Below are 20203 nucleotides of genomic sequence, written 5' to 3'. Positions count from 1 at the left end.
CTCAGGACTCATCGACCAGGTTAGGGTTATATAATTTGAGGCTTTGTTGTTATGAAACATTCCCTCAGTTTGAATTTCTCCAATTTAGTGACAAAATTAATTAATTTTTTTTTATGCTTGCTTGTTCTACCTCTGTACTGTTACATTGTACTTCAGTATGTTAATTTTTAGCCTGGGTAATGACCAGGTAATTTAGTATGTAGATTTTTAGCCTAGGTAAGGGGCGAAGTAATTTGGTCCTGTCAATTTTTATAGCCTATGCAATGGCCAGTTGAATTTTTCCTTCTGTGAATTAATATTTAGAAATAATACTGCTAACTGTTTGATTTTATATGTTCATTGGTATATTATTAAGAGGATCTGACTAGTTTATTGCAAAATAAATTCAGTAATATAACTTCCTGTTTTCTAAGTTCTTATTTTGCCATAGTGGACTTTGTTGAAAAGGTTAGAGTCTGGTTAGTGTCTTGTTTCGTAGTTGTGATTTAATGAAAATTTTAGTGCTGTTAACTGGTAATAATAATTAAAATGATGGTTTTGTATTCAGTGAGATGTTATTACTATTTTAACAAGTACTGTATACCCTTGACAGTGTAAATTAAGGTTAATATTAATTGCACCCTTTGTTTAGGTGCTAGGAAAATTCGGTCCCAGAAGATTCGGTCCCAGAAAATTCGGTCCTGAAATCTCATTCTCAGAAAATTCGGTCCCGGAAAATTTCTAAAATCTAAATAACCAAGCCCAATATAACCTTTCTGGAAAAAAGGCATATAAATACATGGAAAATATGATGTTAGAAGAAATGAACATCTTTTATTTCTATCAATAACTTTAATGCCTCGTTTGGTTTAGAGATCAATTGTTTAGCAATCCAGACGAGATATTTTACGAAGATCAACAAGAGCGTGAGAACTTTGTGAGCCTGGGATTTGTTTACAAACTGTTAACAAAAGGGTACGTGGTGTTAAATTATGTTTTTAGGTAGTTTTGTCATACAGGACTTTAAGCACTTGTAATGGTATTTGAGAAAGATAATTTGTGTACTTTCATTAACATTCATTGACACCGCCTATATATAAGAAACGGTGACATTTGTAACTCAGTTTTTAGTCACTCTTCTTCCATGATAAGCACAATTTTCCTATTTGAAGAACCCCATCATGGCTGCAAAATATTTTAAAAGTAAAAAAACAAAACAAAGACAAATTGATTGATGAAGTTAACTATGTTTATGACTTTCACAAGTTTAGTTCCGACAAGACAAAGAAATTGTGGCGCTGTGAGAACCGTAACAGACAGTGATGATGAAAAAGCGGTATTAATCTTCGCCTCCGACGAAGGTCTTCAGGAACTGGAAAATGCATCAATTTTAGGAATGGATGGCACATTTAAATCATCACCAAGTATATGGTATCAGCTGTTCACCATTCATGCCTTCATAAATGGGAGATCTTATCCAAGAGCTTTTATTTTATTGCCGGACAAAACTCAAGCAACATATGACAGGACTTTTCTTGAACTAAGTAAATTGCGACCAAATATTAACCCTCGTCACGTTTTGATTGACTTTGAACGAGCAATTCGTAACAGCGTGACAGTAACTTTACTGAAAGCAGCAGCCTTGGTTGTTTATTTCATTTTTGCCAGACTATTTATAGGAAAATATGTCAATTAGGATACAAAGTTCAATATGGTACTGATAGCTGTTTTACCACAAGAATTAAAATGCTGCGCACTTGCATTTTTACCACCAAAAGTTGTAATGATACTTATGAAGATCTCCGTGAGGATGAATCAGTACCAATAGACTTTATAAGTTATTTTGAGCTAACATACATCGGACCAAAGAGAGGAAGACGTGGCAGACGAGAACAGCCTTTATATCCAGTTGATTTTTGGAATGTTCACGATAGGGTCATTCAGGAATTGCCACGGACAAACAATGCATTGGAAGGGTTTCACTCAGTACTGCGCGCATCAGTAACGAGTAAGTACCCAAACATGTGGAAGCTTATTGATGCTCTGCGAAAAGAAGAAAAAATACCAGTCAACAGATATGAGAGTAAAAACTCTTGTAGAATCATATGATGGTGAAGATAAATTAGCTTTCCTTAAGGCTATTATATTCATTGCATTAATTTTTCTTTTTATGTTTTGATCGTTTAAACATTAGTTTTCTTATAATTTTTAAACTTCTGCTGATTTATTTTAAATAGAATTTACCTTTTTCAGGGTTTGATAAATTTGATAAAAAGAAATATTATGTATGACTTAAATAATCGATTAAGCATGTATTTATTGATAAGAAGGAACTTGTTACTTTATATTTTTTTTCTTTTTAAACTTCTATGCATTTACTGTATTTTTTCTGATATGGGACCGAATTTTCCGGGACCGAATATTCTGGGACCCAATTTTCTTGATTTTGTGCACAATATGCTATATTTTATTTCATACTGTATAGGTTTTTTGTTGAAGTAACATCCCTTTTTTACACTTTTATTAATAAAACTCTAATTCTATACTTTGTTTAATTTTTTCATCAGTTAGATTACGATTTCATTGTCATTATATAAATCATTTCTGGGACCAAATTTTCTGAGACCAAACTTTCTGGGACCAAACTTTCTGGGACCGAAATTTCTGGTCACCTTTGTTTATTATGCGAGTTGAATACAGTGAAAATGTTCCGCCTTTTTGGAGGAGAAAGAGAGTACATGGAACAATATATAAACATATAAGTTCACACAGTGGACTTTAAATAAATACCAGTAAGCATGCATTACTAAAGTAATACCAGTAAGAATACAGTACTGTCATTTCTTCTATTCCAGTATTGTGCTGTTATAGCTGAACATTACTTTAATACTGTATTTTAATAAAATTACAGCTCACATTTCTATGCCCCTTGTTATGTTTTTATTTGTACTTTATTACTAAATTTTGTTCTTATGCAATTCATAGTTTTTCTGCATTGACAGCATGAGTTCTCTAATATTTTTTCTCATTTTGCAGGTAAGTGTAAGAGTTCTTTTTTGGCCAGGGATGACTTACAAGTTAGGTAAGTTGTGATGGCCTTACTTCCACCAGTGCCTTGTCATAACTTCCCATTTATAAAAGTGACGTGTTTTTAGAGAAGTATGTGTCTTTCCATATCCACAGCAACTGACCTTGATATCAATTGGCATATTGTGAGGCGTGTAAGCAACATAAATTGCATAACTGGTGTCTAGGGTTTTTTAGCAACATTTGTATGCAGTACTAAATCTCTGAATGTACAGTACAGTGGCCCCCCGTATTCGCGGGGGATGCGTACCAGACCCCCCCGTGAATAGTTAGAATCCACGAATGTTTGGAACCCTTATAAAAACGCTAAAAACAGCCTATTTTGTTAGTTAAAGAAAAACCACTAAAAATTTTCATACTTGGTTTTTTTAATAGTTTTATCACAAAAAGTGCATTTTATAATGAAATTGATAAAAAAAACCCCAGGAATTTGTGGATATTTCTCATAGAAAAATGCCGCGAATTCCCACGAATAATGCGGGGAAACGTTCCCGAGAGAAATCCGCGAATGTGTGAGTCCGCGAATCGGGAGAACGCAAATACAGTGGGTCCTCCGTATTTGTGTTCTCTGGATTCACAGACTCGCATATTCACAGATTTCTCTCTGGAACATATCCCTCCATTATTCATTGGAAATTCGTCTGTTCGTGGTATTTTTCTATGAGAAATAAACACAACTTCATATTTTTTTAATCAATTTCATCATAAAATGCACTTTTTGAGATAAAACTTAAAAAAAATCAGGTATGAACATTTTTAGTCACATTTTCTTGAGTTTTAACTGACAAAATATAGGCTGTTTTAAGCATTTTTACAGGGGTTCTAACTATTCGCGACATCTAATTATTCGCAAGGGGCGTGGTTTGGTACGCATCCCCAGCGAATAAGGGGGCTCACTGTTGGCCTTGCCATTCATTAGCTCAGTATATTGCAGTTTATTGTGAAATCCATGAATAGTATTTTTCATTACATCATGTGCTTCTACTATGAAAATATGAAGGGATATTAGTGAATATTTTAAATGATATTATAGCACTGAAAACAATATTAAAAATGTTATGGTAACTGTATTTAGATTCTGTTGTTTTTGTGTAATGGGAATTAGGACCAGGGATGTGGTTGAACCAGCTAACCAATGTTTTTAAAGTTGAGATTTTTGGTGGTTTGAGACTGCGTATATGTGTTTATGTGGGGTTATGCATGTATATATTTTGTAAGTGTGTAGCCATCCAGTGCCTTTTGTCAGTATATGCATTGAATGACGAATTTTTACTGAAAATTAGTTAATTTTTTGGCAATGTTTTTTGTTTTGCGTAACAAATAGTAATGTCTTGGGAAGCACATGAATGGACATACTATGTGAAATCGATTCAAGTGGGTAATCAGTTTTATAAATTTCCATGTTCATATCTGTTGCAGAAGAGATTAAAAAAAAATGCATATATCTGAAGTGTGTTCATTTTTCAACTGCCCAGGTGCGGCTTTGTGATGCAGTGCCATTCTGATTATTGTAAGTACTTTGTACTGAAATTTTTAAAAGATTATAAAAAAATGGTGCCTGTGATTTGTGTGGGAATAAACCAAGGAACTTATATTGGGTCAGTTTGTGCAACTATTTAACAGTCATAAAACGAAGTTTCTTAAGTCATTTGAAATTTTATTAAGGAAAAAAAGGTTTTTCAAAAGTGTTTTGGTTCCGCAGAGGTTGTCTCGCCTCCGAAATCTAGAACAAGAAGTTTTTAAAATTATTATTATTATTATTATTGTTATTATTATTATTATTATTATTGTTATTATTGTTATTATTATTATTATTATTATTATTATTATTATTATTATTATTATTATTTAGCTTAACGAGGCAGTTGAATGTTCATAATTTCCCGAATTTCGGCCATCAGCTTCCCGTTATTCCGGCTAAGGGACGGGAAGTCAATATGTATTTTTGGTGTGTGGTGATTTTGTTCCCTACACTGTTAAGATTAAACCAACCAATGATATTAGCTGTTCCCAGTGTAAAATTGTTGAAAATGATCAGAATTTCATTTTCACTTATTAGGCCACTTATTAGGCTGACATAAGGCTCACAGCTTAGTTTTTTTTTTTTATGTCTTGTACATTGGTTTTAGTTATTTATCTTTTTTTTCATTGTTTACCATAGTTAATTCTTTAACTTGACTATTTTATTACTGTAAATACACATCCCACCAGGATGAGTATAGAGAGTGAGAGAGTGAGTGTGTGTGTGTGTGTTTGTTTGTTATGCCCTGGTCGTTCCAGTATTTTCTGAGTTCAGGCCCAAATTCACAAGGATTCAAGCTCAGCATGGTAACACTGGCATTTACCGGATAGAAGCACCATTGTTTAAGCCTGTTGCCTAAGATTCTCTTTCAGATGTCACCTTTTTACATTGAGAAATACCTCTCTCTCTCTCTCTCTCGCTCAGCTGTTAGGAAAGGTCATGGATTTTTCTTGATGTTTTTTATTTGTGAGGTTATTTATATCCATTGTCTACGTTCACAATAACTGTACTCGATTGTTGTATGCGTTATAAAAACATATACATTTTAAAGTGTTCTAAAAGTTATGTATGTACTAATCTCTTTTCATGAAGAATAATTATTGATTTGATATATGGATTTTCATCATATTTATGAATAAAGTCTTCCCAGTTGACTACTAAGTTAAGTCCTAAGCTTCTCACATAGCCTGAAGTTAGCCCAGTTTAAGCTAGGCTAACTTAGGCCTATGTTAGTTTGCATTTACTTTACTGATGTGGTACAGGCAGTCCTCGGTTATCAGCGTGGGTTCCGTTCTCGACAGGTTTTGCTGATAACCGAAACTCAGTGTTTTATGGCGCCAAGTTTCGGTGAACTTTCTCTCTTTGAGTTTTGAGTCTGACTTTTGTCATTATCTTTTGAATCATGCCCTGTTAAATACCTTACATATACTTAAACTCTTACCAAGGTTCTGTTTCAAACAGGCACTAGTTAGCTAAAGGTCCTCATTCTTTCGCCCCATAGTGGGGTAGCAACATCAGTGCAACTCATGCAGTGCACTGTATGCATTTTACTCAAGGTTCTTTGCAGAGTGCCTCTGGCCCTTAGCTGCAACCCCTTCCATTCCTTTAACTGCGCCTCCGTTCATATTCTCTTTCTTCCGCCTTACTTTCCACCTTCTAACAATTGATTCACTTTGCAACTGCAAGGTTTTCCTCCTGTCAGTTTCCGTTTCACCACTGAATGACCTCATAGGTCCCAGGACTTTACATTTGCCCTAATTTCAATATTCTGTTCTATTAATTCGTTCTTTTGATTCCGATGTTAAGGGAACTGCTCCGAGAGTAAATGACTTTTGTTGGGATAAATTCAGCCGAGCCATCGGTGTTAAATGTATACCCACACTGAATACCGAAGGTTAAAAGTCAGAATAATGTACTAATTAGAGTTAAAGGAGTTGGACAGCTGGACTGAAAGAGACCAAAATGAAGGTTGAAAAGTAAGAGGAAGAAAGAAACGTAGCCGATTGTAAAGGGACACACTGAGAACCTTTAGTAAAGTTTACAGTGTGTCATGAAAAGTAGACAATAGGTAGCACGTTTTGATGATTCAAGGGATATTTATACTTTTCTTTATAAAAGTAACTATTTGCTCTCATGACATTTCTTGAAAGACTTGTTTAATTATCAGATGAGGAAAATAGATTGTACTCATAAAATGTTAAGGTTTATAATTTGATTCCACAGTTTTGATATACACAAGTGGCTTATAGCTAAATTCCTTATATATAATCACATATTTTGAGTATCCTATATATCAAGGCATCCTTGGTGAATACTAAATACATATTAGGAACATGAAATCAGTTTTACAACCGATGAATTCTGTAACAACAAAGCCATCTTAATGTAAACATAATGGGCAGTTTAGTGTTGCAGAAGCAAGTATATATTGATTATTTTTGTAATTACAATTAAATAGAGGAGCCTGAGGACTCTGGACTTATGGTTGGTGTTTCAGAGCCACTCGTGTCTTTCCCCTCTGGGGTTTCACAGGATGTGTACTGGCTTCTCCTGTTTTCATCCTCTTTTTCAGCCTCCATTTCTTGATTACACTTGTGGCAAGCACCACTGGACATCAGAGTGTGGACCTGTGTGTTGATGTTTGCGATGTCCTCTGCCAGGTTATTCAGAGCCTTCTTGAGGAATATGCCATCGTCACGCCGTTCGTCAGCATCCCAGACAAGCAGATCCAAGCCAAACCGGAGGGCATCAATGCTTTTCTGAACATCACCATCATCCCCCGAGTATTGGGCTGTTTTGCTCAAGGACCGGAAGTTGGCGAATGCGTGCCTCCTCCTGTTTACATGGTCTCTAGCACGTGCTGTTCTGAGAATGACCTCCACAAGTTCTGGAGGGAGTCCTGTGTCCATGAGCGTCTGAGGTGTTAGTACAAGTGTATAGCCATACAGAGATGGGCAGATTAATATTCCTTTGTAAAGCAGACTGAGTATACTGTTTGGTATGACAAGTGGGAGCCATTTGCTAAACATTATGGCTTCAAAGTGTGATATCTGCTGTGTCTCACGGACCAGCCGATCAAGCCCTGCTGATTTTTGAAGACCCTGAATGTCAGAAACTGCCAGACCAACAAGGAGATTCATGAGGATGATCGTGACAAAAATGAGGAAGATGGAGAAAATAATATGCGAAGTTATAGGGTACATGATTGTCTTATCTTCATTAAAGAACCACTCATCATATTCAATTTCCCCCGTCATCATGACTATTGTCTTAACTAAGCGTAGCATGTATACTTTGAAAGGTTCATGATTAGGGAACAATACTCCAAAACTTAAAGAGAAGGCATTTATTAAACTTAAATAAGCAAAAAGGAATTTCCCAAAGTTCTTTGTGACTTGTGTGAACATCAGCACGTATAACCCAAACACAGGAAATCTACCAATAAGCAAGAGCAGCTTGACCCAGGTGATTAAAATGACAACTGCTGCAAGGTGATGCTCCCAAGGTTCAGTGTCTTGTTTCACATACGACGTGATGGTTATTAGCATCGTGAATGTGATGATTGGCCACTCTAACAAGTTTTCCCACGACGAAAAATAGGTTCTTGGGGTGTCTATTATCTGGAAGAGTTCCTTGATGGCAAGCAATGAGATGAATGCCCAGATTACATAAAGAAGGGAAGCCAGCAGCATTTCGTATTTCATTCCGCACGCTTCTCTTTTCAGGGTGTTCTCTCGTGACATCATATTTGTTGTGGTTTGGTAGTTGCTGGAAGGTGTGCTATTGTACGCTGTAGGGTCTGGAGAAGTTGCATCGATGTCTGGTAACGTTGGTGTCAGAGGTGATTCCTGGTGTTCTGTCGGAGAAGGTGGTGAAAAGTGGAAAGGTGCAAAGATGGTTTCCTGAGTGGTGGAGTTCAAATGAAAACAAGAGGCTGCGGGGAATACCACCATGATATAGACTGTTAACATGGCGACCATGAGTGCGTAGAAGATGAGATTGAATATGAAAAAGTTACGGACTTTTAACCACTTTAGGAACAAAAGTGTTTCACACAGAGGGTGCTTCAGCAGAGCCTTTTGACCCTCCTTGATGAAGCAGGACAACATTCGACACTCCAAGCCATATCCTTCGCCGGGTATGAGGACTCTGAAGTTCATTTGTACCTGAAAATGATTGAGAATTATACAAGTTCTGAAGGAGCAGTTTATGTTGCAATGATATGCAGTGGATTGCTAGGAAAAAATTAGAGTAAAATAAACTAGTTAAATAGGTTCTTTAGTGTGGAGGGTAATAAACTAGTACATAATGATAATGTCCTTTACATTAAAAAGGTATTTTTAAAATGCTAGTTATTCCTAGCAGAATTGGTCAGATTTGTCACTGTACTGTTCTCTATTTTGTAGTATGGCATTGTACTTAAATTTTTGCACCAAGGGCTTTTAATCTATATTAACCCAAAAGTCTGCTGCTGTCCATCTCTATCCATTAAATTTAGATGCATAATGTATAAAAGATAGAAAACAACATATTAAGATTTCATTTGAAAAATCTAATGTGTTATTCTCATTAGAACTTGGAAAGATCTTGGGATATGTGGATTTTTTTAATTAGGGAATTAGTATCTCTCTTCAAGATTGCTTTATATGTCTGTTGGAGTAAGTATATATTTCATAGTAAATGCATTTGTAATTTATTGTCTCTAAATTTTCTCTATTAAATGAGTTTAAAAATTTAAAGTTCAGGTTGGGTTAAGCTTTGATTGTTCACTGGTTGCAGTCCTAAATTACTCTAAAGTAAATGGAAAGTTTTATTAAAGTTTTAAGTCCAAGAGAAGGTTAATTGGATGGGGATTCTCACTCACTCACTCTCTCTCATACCTGTGATTCTCGGTCGTGATGGTCATGATCTGAAAAACCAATGGCAGCATCAAGATTTTCTTGGATGTGAGCCAAGACTGTTGGCGTGCGACGTAATATTAGGTTCAGGGCAGATACACCTCCTTGTGTGCAGGCCGTAACATCTCCACCATGATCCAGGAAGAGAAGGACACAGTAGGTTGAGTCATGTACAGCAGCCATGTGTAGAGGTGTATATCCTGAGAGATCAGCTGCATTAGTATCTGCCCCAGCTTCCAGTAGGAGTCTGAGGCACTCGTGTGACCTAGACCCTTTGAAGATGCCACTATGTAATGGTGTCTTGCGGTCACGATCGCGAGCGTTGGGGTTGGCTCCAAAGCTCAGTAGGACTTGGACGCTGTCATAACTTTGAGCTTTTGCTGCCAAGTGGAGTGGCGTTTGCTGTTTAAGATTCTCTTGGTTAGGGTCTGCGCCAGCTTTTAATAGTTGATGAGCAATGCTGCTGTAGCCCTCATAAGCAGCAATATGAAGTGCTGTCATTTTCGATGCGCCACGGGATGATCGGACATCTGCCCCAGCATTAAGTAGTATGTCTACAATATCTGACAATCCCTCATATACAGCAATGTGTAGAGGAGTTTCACTGAACATGATAGTTGGGTTAGGATTTGCTCCGGCTTTCAGCAAGATTTGCACACATTCCGGCACTGCTGAATGTACTGCATGATGCAGTGGCGTTTCTTTATCGGAATTTAGACCGGCATTGACATCTGCTCCTGCAGATATCAGGTCTTTAAGACCATTGATACATCCACTCCGAGCTGCAAGCATGAGAGGTGTAAATTCGTGGTTATAATCCCATTCTGCAGAAGTCCCAACTTTTGCACCACCTTGAACTAATACCTTGATCACTTCGTCAGAGCCGCTCTCAGCTGCTAGATGCATTGCACTGAAACCTGCACTGTCCTTGGCATCAGCACTGGCTCCTGCTTCAAGCAGAGATTGAACAAGGTCAGCTGCACCCTGGAGACATGCCCATAGCAAACATATGTCAAGTTTAAACCTCATGTTACTCTCTCTCGCCATCGCCACAGCCTCTGCAATCTTGCCAGCCTCCAGGAGGTTCAGTACTGTAAGTGGTTGCTGTTTGGTTGAGAGGAAGGACCTCAAGGCATTGATTCGCTGCTCCCGTACTTCTTGTGGGTTCCATCCAGAGCTGACTTCCAGCAGACGTTTCTCAAAGTTTGACGCTTCTTCAATGTCATTTTCGCAGGCTTCTGACTCCGGGCTGATATCGTGATCCATATCTGTACGCCATTCCCGTTTCCGCCTAGAAACCTTGCTTATCCGTCGAGTAGTCCTTTTCCTACAGTGAAGAAAATTAATGTAATGGTTGAGTATGGATGTCTTCACAGCTATTATATAGTAAAAACACTTAAGGTATATGTGTATTAGAATGTAAGGTATTAGAATAAGTAAGATTTTTCATCATATAAGTGTTCGGACGACAGGATTTTGTCAAGTATGGAAACTCAGTAGTGCTGGAACCAGTAGATTACCCTGTTCTTTTCAGAGGTCTCTCAGTTTCTTCATGAATGTCATGCAGGTGATAGTTGGAACGTGGTCGCCCTTCGTCATCAGCCTCGTCCACGGAGTAGAAGGTATTCTGTGTGTCATCTAGGGAACCACTGTGGGGAGAGAGAAAACAAATCATTGGATGTATCGATCCTTTAGCTCAAATGCCTTTTGGGAAGTAAGAGGAATAAAGTTTTTGTCAGGTAATGGGCAAAGGAATAAAACAATTTTGGTACTGCAATATTTTAATTTTGTGTGTTGACTTGAGTATAATGAGCAGGGTATAAAAGGAAAGTCTTGGGCTTTGCTGTATAAGTAAAGAATCATATTGTAGATTCAGATGTCAGGTATAAAACTTTGAGTAAGGGAAGGGAAGTGCAGTTTAGAAATCTAGTGCATAGGTGCATAAAGGAAAGACTAGTGATAAGAAATTCCTAGGCCTTTTGTAAAAAAGGAGAAAATTTAATGGGAAACTAAAATGTAAAAGCGTGCAATTCAAAATTTATAGGTTTTATCGCACAAGGAAAGAAGGGTGATGTGGATTTCTTAGGTTGAGTATAGAATTAAAAAGAGTGATATGAAATTCTAGTCAAATGTATGAAAGGAAAGATTTGTGATGTGGGTTGTTGGTCAGTATTAACACCTTAAGAATTAGAAGGCAACAGTGGGTGGAACATTTTTGTGAAGTCTTGAATAAAAAATAAAAGGGGATTAGAGTGGGTTGGTGAGCATGAGAAGCTGGTTGATCTACCAGATGTTCAAGTCCAAAATGTAATGAATTAATATACTGTTTTAAAATGGGGAATAATTGATCATGGAACTTTGGAGATGTAAAGGACTGAGCTGTGATGGAAACACTGCTGCCATTTTGCAGAATTGGAAGGGGAAGCAAAGCCTGATGATTGAGACATTGTACACACATTTGTGGGGATGAAAAAGGTTCATTTGGTATTCTCATTCTGGTTAGGCTAAAGAAAAAAATTAATAATAGGCTTAAGGATGAGTAAACTATACTCTGTTTTTTTTTCATCTGTCCATCGGCCTGTGGTGTTTTCACATGGTAACACTGCTTCCCTGGCTTTAAATAGTTACGCTATGTGTAAATTTTAGGTAAATAAAAGGATATTTGGGTGTACATTTGCAACTGAAAAGCGTTTTAATAATTTACTGTATGCGAATTACACCGTTAATATTCGAAATAGGGTATTGTTATTATTGTTGAATGTAAGCTGAATGTGACTATCTAAAGCCCCGGACGCTGTGTTACCATACACAAACACCACAGGCGGCTGGACAGATGGAAAAAAAACCGAGTATAGTTTTAGAAAAGGCAAAATTTACAGAGATCAAATACATGTGATGGGACTTGAGATTTAGTGTAATTGTATAGGGAATTTATAATCCCCAACCCTGTCCCTGATGAAGGAAGGCATTGCATTATGTTCAGTGAATTTCCAGAACGTAAACAGAGAGTGCTTCAGGGAAAAGTTATGTCACCTTTCAGTGAAAACAGAAATATTGGCAGAGTATGCTCAGAGGAACTGAATGACACTTGATGGAGGAAGTGCCAATGAAGTTATCTCTCAAATATTATGAGCCAGTAAAATTCAGTACAGGTTTTCTTGAGTTGGAATTTATTGAAAGACTGAAAATGGCAAACCAAACTGTTGTCTGGTTGAATGAGGTTTGGAAATCAAATACATTACTATAGTATAGTATAGTACGTATAGGGCAATTGCTTTAAAAAAAAAGGTTATACTATGTTTGTCCTGTATGAACTGGATTGGTATACAGTCATGAGTCATGGTATGGCAATGAAACTATATCCGAGTAACTTTGTTGTTTTTGAAAATGAAGCTTTAAGAAGAATTTTTAGATCCAGATGGTAGGATAGAGTAAGAAAAGGTACCATAAGTAGTGCAACTGCTTTGAGGTTTTCCTCCTGTTAAATCTTTCAAATGTTATACTGTCTATTAACATTTCAGCGGCAAATGACCTCATAGGTCCCAATGCTTGGCCTTTGGCCCTTAATTCTATGTTAAATTCAAGTGAGTGAGTGAACTGTGAAATGGGAGACTGATACAAATTCCTAGCCTTGGTTTTCCTAGCTGCTGGGGGTTTGGGATGAGTTGAGCCCTGGGAGAATTTTTTGTTTTTTAACAATTTTAGAGGCATTTTGATGCACATGAAAAATATATTGTTGACATCCAATAACCAGTATTGAGTACCTCATCTGATGGAATAATAATGGTAATAGTTTTTGCTATTTTCCATGAAGTTCTAAGATAAATATCCGATTACTTTCATATGTCAATATACGTACAGGCATTTGATAACCACGCATATTTTTTTTAGCAGGACAATGGTAAAAAAAAAAAAATACCGTATTTGATTTTCTTTGTATTGTGCCCTCTTATTCATCATGCAAAAAATGCTTTAGTATCTGATCACAGCAAACAAGAGGAATTTAAACAGGAAACAGCAAACACTCTCTATTTATATGTCTGGAAAGAAAATTAGTAGCCTTTATGTATTGACTATTGGCTCCCAGCCATGATCGTTCGGTTATTCAAAACTTCCTAAAGAATCTATGGTGGCTTGACCTCAGTATAGCCACAGACGAACTAGCTGTTGAATTATACCTGTTTACCATAACATACATTGAGAGAGAGAGAGGAAGGCGTGTATATGTCTAAAAGCAATATCAAAGTTTGTTTTCTTGAGTAATGGATTATATAATTATTGATAGTACTACTGTGATCAAATGTTACGTTATGCGACCCTTCACTTTTTTTTTTATTTACTAAACCCATTCCACATTCAGTACTATATATTTTCCCTTAAATAAGTTTGCCATTGCCATCTCTCTCTCTCTCTCTCTCTCTCTCTCTCTCTCTCTCTCTCTCTCTCTCTCTCTCTCTCTCTCTCTCTCAATATGGTTTCGCTAAGGTTAATATTTTGTGACCGATGGTTGGTTTATCTTTTATTTTTAAAGTTTTTTTCCCTATATCTGTCACTTAGTAACAGATCATTATAGGAGGGTACGTGCCCCTCCCCCTCCCCCCACCCCCTGAGCTACGCTACTGGTTCCATGGTCTTTGGTTTAATGTTAATTTACGCTCGGGAGGATTAAAGATTCTACGAGCAGCATATACGATATAATTGCAATATGTCCACCCTCTTAAATGCGTGTATGATGATATTTCCGTAGGGAAAGTATCTTGATATATTGCACGACGTTCTGATTTGTTATTTTGTCTTTCGGGGAGGTTTAAATAAAGAGCCTGGAAAATACAAATATATATTATTTAGGCTCCGGTAAACGCGCGATAGTTACTCGTTTGACCAGCAGGCGGCAGCACCGGACAAGAGATGAAAACGGCGGCCTCGTACAAACAGACGGACAGACAGAGACGGGGAAAACTGAAGAATGCGTTTGTTATGCAACCGACGCTTCGGGTTAAGAGATAATAATATTTTGTGGTTAATGCGAGATAACATTTCCTCCTGTTAATCCCAAAAAGGCGGGGGGGGGGGGGGGGAGTCTTTGAGAACACTTGCTTTATTTTTCTGACGAGGATTTTGCCTTTGTAAAATGTATGTATATATATATATATATATATATATATATATATATATATATATATATATATATATATATATATATATATATAATATATATATATATATATATATATATATATATATATATATAATTAAAAAATCACAATAGATGCACGTGACTTCATTAAATGAGCGAATATCACAGGAAAATGATAGTCAGAAATCCAAGCGCTTTTGTCTCTACTAAAACATTGTCAAGGAGCTAATGAAATACAATTGGAGAGAAAGGTCTCAGGTACACAACAAGATCAAGAATACCAGATGGTTAATTGTCAAAAGGGTAAAAAATTAAAGAGATAACCCAGGATTATTGGATATACGGTCACAAACCTAAACAGATTTGACCCTATAACCGAAATTACAAAGTATCTTTAGTCCAAAACATGTAAAAACTGAATATATTAATTTTGTTGCTTATATTTATCTACAACTTTTTTCATTATGAAAGCATCAAGTTTAAATAAACCAAGACTTAAATTTAGAACATTTCTATTATTTGACCTGATGAAACAAGATTCAATGATATTCCTTTTAACTGTGCCATTACATGGGGATTAAGGCTCTTGCTTGACTCCAGTTAATAGGAGTCAAAGCAGAGCCTTAATCCCATGTTGAAAGGAATATCATTGAATCTTGTTTCATCAAGTCAAATAATAGAAATGTTCTAAATTTAAGTCCTTGGTTTATTTAACCTTGATGCTTTCATAATGAAAAAGTTGTAGATAAATATAAGCAACAAAATTAATATATTCAGTTTTTACATGTTTTGGACTAAAGATACTTTGTAATTTCGGTTAGGGTCAAATCTATTTAGGTTTGTGACCGTGTGATATCCGATAATCCTGGATTATCTTTTAATTTTTACCCTTTTGACTCTTGATCTTGTTGTGTACCTGAGACCTTTCTCTACAATTGTATTTCATTCGCTCCTTGACAATATCTTAGTCAAGACGAAAGCGCTTGGATTTCTGACTATCATTTTCCTCGTGGTATTCGCTTACATATATATATATATATATATATATATATATATATATATATATATATATATATCCTCTTTTGATTTATACTTTGTTATATATGTAAATGTACTCTTTATTGCCTCCTTTCTCTCTCTTTTTTCCCATATTTTTCAGTACACGTCTTATTTCGTGGAATGTTGCCATGGTATAAACGTTGAATTTAATGACTAGAACCAGTCATTCCTTTTCAGGGAGAGATTGTTGATTGTTCAGCATCGTGAACAATTCCATAATAAATGACTATCGAATAATGAATCTCCAAGAATAAATAAAATAACATCAAATCCACTATTGGATTAGAGCATTCTTCAAATCAATGAGAGTTCTATTGGACGAAAAAGCCCGCGAAACCTATTCCTGTATGCGCTGGTCGACTCGAAGTAGTAGTTGAGTTGTTCATTTGTATATGTTCATAACAATAATAATAACAATAATTAAGTTTATGGAAAGGCTCATGGAATTTTTCCTAGATAGTGACCACAGTGGTTTTTTGGGAGCTGATGTTTAGGACTAATTTCTTGGGGGTCACTGTCTTTCGTTATATTTACAGTCATTTGTTTGTTATTACGGTCATTCCCAACGGGGCTGTACCAAACACGCCGCAAAGTTGGATACATATACCGTGTTAAAACCCTTTTTGGGGGGGGTTATTATCTAGGTTGATAGGAGTCATTGGAATGGTATACGATCCACCAATCATAGGCCGATGTTAAAAGCTGTTGCTACACTTATGAAAAAGACTCCTGGTTTCCATTAAACTGCTCTAAACCGTTCGATTTCTTCTTCCTCTAACTACCACCACCATTACTACCCATGAGGGTCATTGGTTTTCAACGAAATAAGACGAACCATTTGAGTACTACACACTCCAACCTCTAGTACTATACCATTTTGATTTTCTTTCTCTTTTCGCTATTTCTGGTACTGTGACATTACACGTGATTTTTTTCCCCGTTTGTTTTTAATGATCCAATTCCTGCTTTATCTTAGTGAATCACGTTTAAGGGTCGGGGTTGTGGTTAAGTGCCGTCAGTGCACCTCGCGTAGTGCACCGTAGGCATAACTTAAGTCGTCTTTTCAGCGTCCCTTCGGCCCCGAGCTGCCTGTAACCTCTTTCATTTCTTTTGCTGTACCTCCGTTCATATTCTCGTATTTTTTATGACTTTCCACCCTCTTTAATAATTGTTTCATGGTGTATATGCGATGCTTTTCCTCCTGTTACGCCTTTCAAACCGTTTTAAACTGTCAATCTCCCTTTTAGCTCCGAATGACCTCATACGTCTATTTTTAGTGAGGTACTACAGGTTAATAGTCACAGTATAAAAAAATCATAGAAAAATAAAGTCACAATTTCGAAGGGAAAACGGGAAAAATTCACAATATATCTTGGTTGAAGGTCATTATCTTGATGATATTTAGTCTTTTGTTTTAAGTTTTTACGGTCATCCCCATCAAGGGCTTGTATTAAACACACCGCAAAGGTGGACACATTTTTTATTAAAAACCGTTACGGGTTCATATCTAATAAAGTTTATTGTGATTTTTACTCCAGTGACTTTTTTTTTCTCTTTTTTTTTTTTAGCCTGGATTTAGGTTCGTTAATCAGTTGTGACATGACCTACGTTACAAAGAACAAATGTAATATTTTTAAAAACATTTTATAACATACCACAGGGTAGAACCAACAACTATCGCTTTTAAAACAGTTCACCAGACAGGACTTAAAAAATAAAATAAAAATAAAAATTCAATTTTAAGCTGTAATTTTGGAGTCCTTTATCTAATATCGCATATTTTTTTTTTTTTCTTTTAGACACTTGACGTATTCATAGAGATGACATAGTACTGCTGTATCTATTTGTAAAGCAATTTATTTCTCAAATCTTGGAGTATAATGCTTTACTTCCGTAGCGGGGGGGTGGGGCGATTGAAGTGCCGTCAGTGTACCTCATGCGGTGCACTGTAGGCATTCGTTAATGTTCTTTGGAGCGTGCCTTGGGCCCCTATAGCTTCAACCCCTTTCGTTTGTTTTGCTGTACTTCCTTTCATATTCGCTGTCTTCCATCTTACTTCTCTCCTCAACCCTCTCCTAACAGTTGCTTCGTAGAGCAACTGCTTTGAGGTCTTCCTCCTGTTACACTTATATATCAACCCCTTTTACTGTCAGTTTCCGTTTCAGCGCTGAATGGCCTCATAGGTCCCAGTGCTTGTGGCCTTTGGCCTTAAGTCCATATTCAAATTATGCTTTTTACTGTCTGGTCATTTTTATAATTTTTATTATTATATCTTACCTGTTTTGCTTCTTTTGAATCCAGTTCTTGATCCGGACACTTCTGGAAAGCCTCTTGTTCTGCCCACCCTGGGAGTCGCTCATGACTCTCGCCCTGTAGGGCGGCGCCTGTGGCTGCTGGCTCAGCCTGGTCGGCGACCAGGACAGGTGGGTCCCCAGGGTAGTGTGCCTGTTCTCCAAGCATCCGCCATTCGTGATGGCATTCTTCCTCAACACCTGCGCGGCTGCTCCTGCCCTGGACAGAGGGCTGGAGTGTCTGGGCTGGTGGTGCTGGAAACCTGGAAACACTTGCCTAGGCGCCGACAGCGTCGCTGTGACGGGTTTCCTTGCGATATTCAGGCCCCCTTTCGCTGGTCCAGGGTCGTATCCCATGCTGACCAGGGGCGCTGGGAGATGGGCGCGGTTATTATTGCGACCCTGTTCTGGGTCAAGCCTGGAGAACATGGAAGGGACGTTGCCTGAGGAACGGGAATAGACGAGCGTTCCAGGCAGGTCGTGGCAGGAGCGGGACACGTGTCGAACATCCGGCGGTAGGAATTGCGCTTGGGCTCTGAGCCTTCCTGGAACGAGAAATTGAGAGATGAGAGACGTTACAAGATTTTGTGTCTTAAATACTCTTAGATTTATAGTTGAAGCAGCATTCGTTGTGCCCTAAAAACAAAATTTGGTTAAAGTGAAGGCTTTGGGTGGAAAAAATGGATAGTTAGCTGTGTTTATGCATTTAATCCTAATATAACTAAGCCTCATGCCCCAAAATTCATTGAGAAAAACCATGTTGAAAATCTTTGTAAATTTCCAGAATAAAAGTTTAAAATAAAAAAATATTCACATTACCAAATAAATTTCCATTTAAGATGTAATCAGTGTCGTATTTAGTTATATCTGAAGTTCTCAAGTTACATCACGAGTACAGAAAGTCTTGAATCCACAATATATTTTACTCAAAATTGAAAATTTCAGCAGCTGTGGATATTTAGTTAAAATCTTTGAACTGTATAGGCTGCCGACACACATGGCAGTCTGACTCATTACGCAGCCGTATTGCTCATGCTGTGGGGTTGCCAAGTACATGGCATATGTCTTACTGGATGCCGTAACTCGCCATTGCTAGCTACAGCTCGTGTAATCAAATGCCATAATTCGAGAGGCCATTATGAAATTATGTGGTGCGCCATGGCATGCCGACTATTAATAGTAGTCGTGGAACGACGGCGATTGTGCTGGGCTTCCTTGTATAGTCGCCATCACGGGCAAAGTCGTCAAACTCTACGACATGGTTACGATTTATGCCGATTTATGGCGACTTGGTTGTAAAGAGAGCGCAATGGAGTCGTAACAAGCCAAAATTTCGGCCGTTACGACTTGCGCTGTCTGAAATCGCAAATGTGTAACCCAAGCTTTAGTACTACTAGTACCTCGGAGTAGGTTGCGGCATACAGGGACGTCATTCAGTGGGCTTGGAGACTACTAGCTCCCTCTTAGAAACTGATGTCCCCCCATCCCCCGGGACTTGGTTTGCCCTCCTAGCCTTTGAAATAATAATAATAATAACAGCAGTAAAATTTACTCCATGGCTTCAGAATGCAAACAAATTTCCACAAGTTTCTCAGGGTGGCTTACACTGCCCTCCCCAACCCACCTGATAGGGATCGCTTCATTCACCACACAACCCATACCGTAAGTTCTAAACCTTTGCCCCTACCCCAAGAAAAATCTGAAACGACACCACTGGTGACGCGTAGATAACACGCCAAAGCAGCATCTGAGTTTGTTTGTTTTGTTAGCGAGTGTTTGATGTCTGCCCCATCACTCCAATTAAAGACGTGATTTAAATTGAGAAGAACTTTGAATGATTTTCGTTGGCACCTTTGGAGTAATCAAGCTGGCTCGTCGTACGTGACAAGGTGTTGGTTGAAGCGTGCTTTTGTGCGCGCCTCTCTCTCTCTCTCTCTCTCTCTCTCTCTCTCTCTCTCTCTCTCTCTCTCTCTGTGGTGTATTTATGGCATCAATGATTATTACTATTACTATACATGCTTACACAAACTCATATATACATATAAATGTATGTGTATATATATATCGTATGTATGTACATAAAAATGTGTATATGTATATGTGTGGTTATATAAATATATAATATATTATAAATATATATATATATATATATAATGTATATATATATATATTATATATATATATATATAGTATATATATATATATATTAATAGGTATTATAACAATATAT

The 20203-nt window shown here is 37.2% G+C and overlaps 1 protein-coding gene across 1 annotated transcript in view; it reads right to left on the bottom strand.

Moving 5' to 3' along the window:
• Positions 1–6780: 6780 nt before the first annotated feature.
• The window catches only part of LOC135203564 (transient receptor potential channel pyrexia-like), a 20506-nt gene continuing 7083 nt past the window's right edge, over positions 6781–20203 (bottom strand). The window contains exons 2-5 of the mRNA XM_064233306.1: positions 17960–18518; positions 11007–11135; positions 9469–10813; positions 6781–8754 (exon numbers count right to left, since the gene is read on the bottom strand). Of these exons, the coding sequence (XP_064089376.1) occupies positions 7039–8754; positions 9469–10813; positions 11007–11135; positions 17960–18518 (3749 nt within the window). The 3' untranslated portion in view covers positions 6781–7038. The remainder of the gene's footprint in view (positions 8755–9468; positions 10814–11006; positions 11136–17959; positions 18519–20203) is intronic.

This window comes from Macrobrachium nipponense, chromosome 36 (genome assembly GCF_015104395.2).
Source record: "Macrobrachium nipponense isolate FS-2020 chromosome 36, ASM1510439v2, whole genome shotgun sequence".
NCBI classification, from domain to species: Eukaryota; Metazoa; Arthropoda; class Malacostraca; order Decapoda; family Palaemonidae; genus Macrobrachium; species Macrobrachium nipponense.
Note: the sequence above shows the minus strand (reverse complement) of the source record. Positions and strands in the feature narration are given on the sequence as shown.